Genomic DNA, 9580 nt, shown 5'->3' with positions numbered 1-9580 from the left:
GCTACAAGAAGAATTAAATAAACTTCATGAATGGAGTAGCACATGGCAAATGGAATTCAATGTGGACAAGTGTCATGTAATCAAGTTTGGTAAAAGTGGAAAAAGACCTGATTGGGATTATAAGTTAGGAAATAAAACCCTATACACATCAGAAAGAGAGAAAGACCTAAGTGTGATTATCAATAACAGACTATCTCCGGCTGACCACATCAGCGAGAAGGTACGGAACATGTATACACTGCTTGCAAATATGAGAATAGCATTCACATACATAAATGAAGACATGCTAAGAAGGATAACATCATTCATTAGACCAACCCTGGAATATGCATCAGTAGTCTGGAGTCCTCATCTCAAAAAGCATATAGACAAGATTGAAAAAGTTCAAAGGGCCGCTACAAGATGGATACCAAGCTTAAGGGACCTAAGCTACGAAGAAAGACTAAATAAACTGAATCTACCAACACTACAGGAGAGAAGGAAAAGAGGTGACATGATAATGCTATATAAGTGCATATCAGGAAAGGAGAAAATAGACATAAATGATTACTTAACATATGGAAAAGCATCAGCAAGAGGACACTGCAAAAAACTGCGTAAGAAGAGAGGTGATAAAGACGTAAGGAAATTCAGTTTCCCAAACAGAGCAATTGATCAATGGAATGCACTACCGAATGAAATAGTGTGTGCCAAAACAATTCACAAATTTAAGGATATGTACGATAAATATGGTTTAAGACACGGGACAGTACGAGCTTGACTCATTCCTGTAAAGACACAATTAGGTAAGGTAAGAACACACACACACGCGTTCCACCCCTTCTCGTATCCCGTTAGGAGTAATCCAGAGATCTTGAATGATTAGAGTACATTATCTCTCTCTCTCTCTCTCTCTCACACACACACACACACACACACACACACACACACACACACAGACTTCATTTCACCGTGAAGAAATATATGCAAACTGACCAAAGGAGAAATGAAAATAGACAGTATGAACTTTCGTATATTACATCTCTCTCTCTGTCTCTCATCATCGCTACAACTAGAGGATTTAGTCAACCTAGAGGGCAACAACCCTGTAAATGGGCTAACTTTCAATCCAATCCCGCATTTTTTCTTCATCATTACTACCTCAGACGATTTCATCCAGCTTTGGAGAGGTTTTTCGAACTGGAGGGGTTAGCTGGAGCCTCCATTAACCCTTTCACTTGAGGTGTGTCGTAAGCTGAATAAAATCGTCTGGATAAGGTGGGAATATAATAAAAGAAAATCGTCACCATACTGTAAGGCAATAACTAAGCCCTCCGTTCGAAAAAATCTATCGTGAGGTGAAAAACAACTACGTGGTGAGAGCAAGAAATACACTACACGCGGCGCACGACTCTGAGGTCATTATCGTACCCTGGCAACCTACCATTCATAAGTGCGTCCTATTTCGTGTATAACATGAGACGCAAGTGATTCGTGTATAATATGTTCGCGTATAATAATATTAGTGTACAATGTATTCGTGTATAATAATATGATACGAAATCGGACGCACTTTTGAATGGTTGGTTGCCAGGGTACGATAATGACAACCTCAGAGTCGTGCGCCGCGACTGTAATAAATCATCAGGGTGAATGGGTTTAGAGTGCGGATGATCACAGTACCTGGAGTGCGTGGTGGGCCGTAGGGTGCGTTGGTGGTGGTGACGGAGAGACTCAGGGGAACCGCACATTCCGGGGGACTCTGCCAAAACACCCCCACCCACACAAGTACACAGGTTAGAACACTTTATTTAATTCAAGATCTACAGTACACACTAACGTTTACAGACATTAACTATCTACCTATCTATAGCCCGACTCCCTAATCCCGCAAAGGGGGGCCACGGACAAAACGCCTCCAAGTCGCTCTGTCACCCACCATTGGACTGCCCTCCCCTCAACTCACTTCCCCCTCCCTCATAGACATTAACTACATGTAAATACTGCCAAAGAGTACCTGAGTTTTATCCTATAGCTATTTCACCTTAACTTGGCCCAGATTTTCGTTGTTTTGTAGCATATTTCACGCAGCTCGGTGGCAGAGAGTAATACTTTGGCTCGTCTTCGTTTCCACAGCAAGTTTTGTGACTAGCATCATATTCTAGTGCTAATCTATTGTTACACTTCAGCATTCAGCATGGAGAAATAGCAGTTTTGGCCAAGTTAAAGTGAGAGGAGCATAGTAGCTGGGTCTCATTATCAAAATCACCTCAAAAACATCTCAGGAACCAAGTCACCTTTTGCTGTTCTACAGTATTTACATACAGGCTGTGCAGGTGTCCTCCAAATCTCTTCTTATCACCCAAAAGGAGAATAGTGGACTGCAGAAGGGGAGCTTCATCCTGTAGTCCACTGGGTTCACGTCTAGATAAGCCTGGGGCAAAACACACACACACACACACACACACACACACACACACACACACACACACACACACACACACACACACACACTAAGCCTATGGTTAAAACAGGTCCTAATGATTTTCTAAGTCACCCCTCTTCCCCCCTGTCAAATTAATGGACACAGCACATCAATAACCGGGCCGCCTTTTCTTGTGCAACATCACAAACACAATAAACCTATGGGGGTGCAGAGGCCTATCCGCTTTTCAGGATTCTCGGTCTACCCCCTCCTCCCCAGTTCCCGCCCTCATCCACAGCCCTGATAAGCGGCATCGGAAGAACTCTGCATGTTAATAATCAAGTCCCTTTGAGATGGACATATAGGTGGGGAGGGTCAGGAGACGGTGATGGGGAAGCAGGAGACATATGTGTGGGAAAGGCGAGGAGACAGTGGAGATGGGAGGCCAGGAGACAGTGTGCAAGGGGAGCAGGCGGCCAGGAGACAGTGGGGGCAGGAGGGGTGGGGTAAGCCTGGAGACCATGCAAGGAGGAAGGGGAATTAGACGAAAGCACACTGGAAACGAAGCCAGGCAAAAGTGTATGTGGAGGCCTGGGACGATGAGGTGGGGCGAGGCCAGAAAGCGGTGTATATGGTGGGACGAGGGCAGGAGACAGTGGTAAGAATGGGCAGAATGGAAAGGTTGACGAACAGGCAAGGAAACAGGAGCGGGGTGTAGGAGACAGTGGTAGGGATGGGTAGAAGGGAAAGGTTGGTGAACAGGCAAGGAAATTGGAGTGGGGTGTGGGAGACAGTGGTAGGGATGGGTAGAAAGGAAAGGTTGATGAACAGGCAAGGAAATTGGAGAGGGGTGTGGGAGACAGTGGTAGGAATGGGTAGAAGGGAAAGGTTGGTGAACAGGCAAGGAAATAAGGAGTGGGGTAGAGGGGCAGACCAACACCAGCAGAAGGCGAGCAACAAACCTACTGGTCCTGAGGTGACGCGGGTGACGGCGATGGTGTGGCGGTAGGCGAGGGTCAGGTCCAGACTCCAGCGCACTACCATAGTCATCGGTCTCTGAAGTTTCATAGGAGTAAGTTCTTGCGGTCCGACTCTCACGCCCACTCTGGTGAACGGTGAACGAATTTCATGTGTAGTACGGCTGAAGTTCTAAATGCCTGTCCACGTGATCAAAGGATATCTGTGGTGTTGGTGTATGGTAATGGGGACAACGTGTAAATATGAACTGAACGTGTACACATGAAGTGAACGTGTAAACATGAAGTGAACGTGTAAATATGAACTGAACGTGTAAACATGAACTGAACGTGTAAAACATGAACTGAACGTGTAAACATGAACTGAACGTGTAAACATGAACTGAACGTGTAAAACATGAACTGAACGTGTAAACATGAACTGAACGTGTAAACATGAACTGAACGTGTAAAACATGAACTGAACGTGTAAAACATGAACTGAACGTGTAAAACATGAACTGAACGTGTAAAACATGAACTGAACGTGTAAACATGAACTGAACTACCATCCCAATTGCTAATCCACTGCTTTATTATACTTTGAAATTAATTAGTAACCTGCACGGACACCACACACCATGGCGGCCGTTGATCCTGTACGTGTCATTTACGTGGTTCAGAACTGCTAGAGTAATGTAAGCTTGAACCCAGGGACGTATTTCATTTTATATTCTTCCTATCTACATAATATTAATCGACTTAGAGATTATTTTAAACGGAAGGGTAAATATTTGACGACAAGCGATGGGGCAGCGTAGAGACCCGTCATTAGGTGATCAAGGCCGACGCATGCATGGTGGAGCCTTTATAAACCAAACGAACGATATGATACGAGCAAGATGTCTTTCCACGGTTAAATAATCTCATCTGGAAATAGCAAGACTGAACTAAAACGATATCGTAGTGAAAGGGTCGCATCTTGACGGGTAAGGACGTTCTGTACTTGTTTCAATCATGTAATTCTAAGGTTATTTTTCAGGTGAGATATCTTACCTGTGAAGGAGTTATAACCAGTCTCAAATAACACTTTCAGTATAACAGACAGGCATATAATCCAGGCTAATTCAGTGTAATTATTCCCAACTGGAAGATATCCCAACAGTCAAAGAATTATTGGTAGAGGATGAAATGATATAAAGGATGCGTACCATATTGGGTGAGTCGACGTCGTGGAGAGAGGGCGCCTGGTACACTAGCGCCGTAAATGCCTTCTGGGTGTGGGCCTGAGGGTGGTGTGGCTGGGGCTGGTGGGCGTGTGTGGGCGGGGAAGGGGGCGCAGGCGGGGGCGGACTCCCTCCACCCATTTGGAAGGTGGCCGTAGCGTAGGGATAAAGCTCCTCCTCACTGTACTCTTCTGGAATATAAGGCACACACACACACATGCAGTTCATAATACATCATCACCACCACCACCACCATAGCATCATCATCATCATCAAGACAATTTTTCCTGCCTCATAGCTTCTCCTCACTGTACTCTTCTTGCATGTACGGCACACAGGCAGCTTGTAATACACCAGCATCATGACCATTTTCTTGTGCCTATGGATTAGGTGACATAAGATCCAGAAACGAAGGATATTTGTAAGCATATGTTGTGCAGTAGCAGTAGCAGTCCAGTTTAACAGTAGCAGAAGTAGCAGTAGTGGAAGCAGTAGTAGTAGTAGTAGTAGTACAGCAGAAAGAAAAAGAAAAACGAAAAAGAACAAGAATAATATTTGCACTATCACCGACTGCCCTATTTACCACAACACTTCGTCCACGTTTCTAAATGGTACGTGCTTAAGTGACACGATAATCTGAGGAATGTACAATTAAATATCAAAATTCGTTCACCTCTCCTGTCTTTATTTCAACGCTGGAAATATACAAACTTGAAGGTAATGTTGTGAAATGAGGCTTACATTATCGTTCACCTGTGGTTTATAATATGCATCTTTGTCCACAACGTTTCATTCAAGTATCTGGGTTTAGGGAAGAGGTGAACAGACTGTACTTGCGAGACTGACCGGTGTGGTGGTGGTGGTGGTGGTGTGGTGGGGTGGGTGCCGGTCGCCTCACAGTACTGTATTGCTCCTCCCGACCCTGTACACCTGTCTTCTCCTCACCTGACCCCGGCTTCACCTCACCTTCCTCCTTGTGGTCACCGCTGCCTCCTGGGCCTGACACACATAGATACAAAGATAGACAGAGATAGATAGATAGATGGATGGATATATAGCTGGATGGACGGACGGACGGACGGATGGATGGATGGATGGACGGATGGATGGATAGATGGGTGGGTGGATGGATGGATGGGTGGGTGGATGAATGGATGGATGGATGGGTGGGTGGATGAATGGATGGATGGATGGGTGGGTGAATGAATGGATGGGTGGGTGGATGATGGATGGATGGTTAGATACAGATAAATAGACTGACAGAGAGATAGACAGATAAATGGATGGATGGATTGGTATAGACAAATAGATAGATAGACAGATAGAATATAGACAGATAGATAGAGATAGACAGATAGACAAACAGACAGGCAGACAGATAGATAGAGAGATAGAGATAGACAGATAGACAAACAGACAGGCAGACAGATAGATAGAGAGATAGAGATATGCTTCTTGACCACAGCTTACAGTAACTCAAGCACTACACACAACACATCAAAATACATGAACACAAACCATCACTGGCAACAGATAAAAGATAAGAGATAACTTTACATAATTCACTGTTAGTTCTATAAAATTTTGGTGGCACACGAGGGACCCAATGGATGTCTTTTTCACATAATTCCTACCATCTCCTTACTGATTCGTTTCTCACATTGCACTTGTACATAATTTTATTTTCTAGTTATTTCAGAATCGATGTAGTTTGCCCGTATATCAATTACAAAGAAGAGGATATTGATGTGTCATGTGCTGCCTAAATCGCTAAGGAGGAGGTGTTGCGGATCTCAAAAGCTAGGGAGAACTGAAGGCTCAACACTCACGCTTCCTGAGGCAGACGAAGACGGTGGCGATGGTGAGGATGAGGGCGAGGGTGGACACAGCTGCTGGCACCAACACCCGTGGATCTCGCCACACCGGGGTGAATGATGATGCCCCGCCCCACACCCCCGCACCCATGCCGGCACCCACACCTGTACACAGACAACACTACCTGCACCACACATCCACACCTGCAGCACATACCCACATCTGCAGCACACACCCACATCCGCACACAGACAACACAACCTGCACCACACATCCACACCTACACCACACCCACACCTGCAGCACACACCCACACCTGCACACAGACAACACTACCTGCACCACACATCCACACCTGCAGCACATACCCACATCTGCAGCACACATCCACACCCGCACACAGACAACACAACCTGCAGCACACATCCACACCTGCAGAACACACCCACACCTGCACACAGACAACACTACCTGCACCACACATCCATGAGTTAGGAATGAGTCTTCTTGGTTAAAGCGACCCTCCAAACGGATTACCCCTGGCCATCAATTCAGTAAAAAGAGATTAAGGATTTTACACCTGGCCGTCAACTCAGTGGAAAGAGGTTAGGGATCTTTCACAGGTGGGAACAAGGGCGTTACACTGACTCACCTGCCAGACCGATGCCCGGTGTGGTCACGGTGTAGAAGGCAGGTGTGGCCCCCGCCGCGTTGTGGGCCGTCACCCGCAGCCTGTACGTGGCACCGGAGTCCAGCCCGCTCACGGTGAAAGTGCGCGTCGGTGGGAGCTCACTGCCCACTGTGGGGGGACACAGGAATAACCCCAGCTTTATACAATCCCCCTTGGGTGACTGGAATACCGTGAAAATACCTATCATGAAGTTACCTATGAAAGTGTTGATGTGTGTGTTACGGGATTCAACGGTACCGTGTGTGTGTGTGTGTGTGTGTGTGTGTACGTCAGGGTCCACTAGTCAATTGCAAGTATATACAAGATGGTTCATATTTAACATGTCTCTTCCATTCCGCGCCCACACCTGCAGACTGAGCCATCCCCACAACACGTAAGATCCCACCAGGTGAGTATCTAGTGCAGCACTATTTACAGATCACCCTGTATCGTAGCAACGGGTAAATATCCAGCTTTTACTTTGACTTGGCCCAGATTTTCGTCCCTTTGCAGCTTATTCCACGTAGCTCAGTGGCAGAAAGAGATGATACTATGGCTCTACATCCTTTCCATGGCAATCTTCGTGACTAGCATCATATTCTGGCGTTAATCTATTGTTACAACTGAGCAGTCAAGTTGGGGAGAGGGCAATTTTAGGCCAGGTTCGTGTAAAAAGGGTGCAGTGAAGAGTGAGGCCTAAAACTAACCTGTAGTCCACTGATGAGACAAGGTGGTGCGGTACTGGACGCTGAAGTGGGTGATGGGGCAGCCTCCGTCCCCCCACTGCGCCAGGTACAGAGTCGCCTGAGAGCTGTTGGTGGTCACAAACTGGAACTGGGGCGGGGGCTCGGGGGCGCGGCCTTTCGTGCGTGCCGTCTCTGTCCGTGAGGCTGCGCTGGTGCCTGAAGGGGCAGCAGAAGGCGACAAACTCTACCTTACTATACTTCATCCACTTCAACTTGGCAAAGACTTACGTGGTGGTGGAGAGGGACGCCTTCATGCAGTGGCACTTCTTTATCTATATCCTCCACAATTTTCATTCTTTGTTCTTTCTACGAATCTCCGTTGCTACAGGATTTCATTTTTAATATTATAATCTCGACACATATATCAAAGTGTTTAGCCCCTTCAAATCCCATGGTGTATTCTAAATGTTATGGTTACCTCCAGTCGATTTTATTAATGTTAAGGGAGAATGTTTAATAATGGTGCTAAGTACTGCCGTGTGTAGCTCCACAAGAGATTTAATACCTACCAGGGTGCTCTCCAAATCGAAATCAGATCGTTCGGTTGTAGCAGAAATAAATGAATAAAAAACTAAAAAAAAAAAATCAGCAGCAGTGGTTAAATAATTCGTCAACATAAATAAAAACATGGTAGAAGTTGGGGGAGAGGGAGGGGGAGACCAAGGATGAGATGGAGGGATGGGGTAGAGAGGTATATGAGAGAGGGAGGTGTGAGTTGGGGGAAAGGTGCGAAATGACAAGGGACAGGGGGACAAGGAGGCGATTTGTATATGGCCACCGCTGACAGGATTAAGGCGTCTGGCTATAGATAGACAAACAGATAGACAGAGATATAGATAGACTGATAGATAGATAGATAGATAGATAGAACTCTCGGCGGGGACTGACCTATGTGTGTGTGCGCGGTGAGGTAGAAGTGGTGGTGTGTGCCGCAGCGCAGGCCAGTCACGGTGTAGGATCTGTGCTGCCCACCAACCTCCTCCCGCACCCACTCCCCTCCCGCAGACCTGCAACACACGCACTTCAACACACACACACACACACACACACACACACACACACTCTCTCTCTCTCTCTCTCTCTAACCATACATACTTCGTACATTAGCCTCTGACACATTAGCATTTAGTCTCGTTAGTAAAGAGTGCTTCCTAGTAATTCCTCCTTACAAAATAATAACTACATATATCAGTAAATTCCCTTATGGTATATATGTGGAGTATTTGTAGATTAAAAAAGATTCAATAATGTACAGAGAGACGATATTGTGCTCTGTAATAAAGCAGTACAACAGTAACGGTGAAGGTATTAGCATCAGGTAACGGTGAAAAGAAGCAGTAACAGTGAAAGCGTTAGGATCAGCTTACAGTGAAAAGGAGTATCAGGTAACGGTGAAAAGAAGGATCAGACGACAGTGAAAGTTAGGATCAGATTACATTGAAGAAAGATTGAAACAGCCGTAAAAAGAGGATCAGATCACAGTGTACAGGATCAGACAGCAGTGTACAGGAGGATCAGGTGTACAGGAGGATCAGATAGCAGTGTACAGGATCAGACAGAAGCGTACAGGAGGATCAGATAGCAGTGTACAGGAGGATCAGATAACAGTGTACAGGAGGATCAGACAGCAGTGTACAGGAGGATCAGATAGTGTACAGGAGGATCAGAATGTAGTGAAAGTTAGGATCAGAAATGCGACTCACCTGTAGTGGAGCGTGGCCCCTTGCAGCGCCGCGCCCCCGCTGTCCTCCACACTCCACTGC

At 46.0% G+C, this 9580-nt stretch overlaps 1 protein-coding gene across 1 annotated transcript in view; it reads right to left on the bottom strand.

Annotated features, from left to right (window-relative positions):
* Positions 1-1690: 1690 nt before the first annotated feature.
* Positions 1691-9580, bottom strand: part of LOC145415067 (cell adhesion molecule Dscam2-like) — a 70752-nt gene continuing 62862 nt past the window's right edge. Inside the window, exons 28-36 of the mRNA XM_080284481.1 lie at positions 9521-9580; positions 8706-8824; positions 7779-7973; positions 7054-7200; positions 6416-6565; positions 5415-5585; positions 4572-4777; positions 3367-3509; positions 1691-1741 (exon numbers count right to left, since the gene is read on the bottom strand). The exon at positions 9521-9580 is cut by the window's right edge and continues 58 nt beyond it. Of these exons, the coding sequence (XP_080140607.1) occupies positions 1714-1741; positions 3367-3509; positions 4572-4777; positions 5415-5585; positions 6416-6565; positions 7054-7200; positions 7779-7973; positions 8706-8824; positions 9521-9580 (1219 nt within the window). The 3' untranslated portion in view covers positions 1691-1713. The remainder of the gene's footprint in view (positions 1742-3366; positions 3510-4571; positions 4778-5414; positions 5586-6415; positions 6566-7053; positions 7201-7778; positions 7974-8705; positions 8825-9520) is intronic.

The sequence above is a fragment of the Coenobita brevimanus genome, chromosome 101 (genome assembly GCF_032717465.1).
Source record: "Coenobita brevimanus isolate Jiangsu-jjx chromosome 101, ASM3271746v2, whole genome shotgun sequence".
Lineage (NCBI taxonomy): Eukaryota > Metazoa > Arthropoda > Malacostraca > Decapoda > Coenobitidae > Coenobita > Coenobita brevimanus.
The sequence above is the reverse complement of the archived record's forward strand: the minus strand, read 5'-3'. Positions and strand labels throughout refer to the sequence as shown.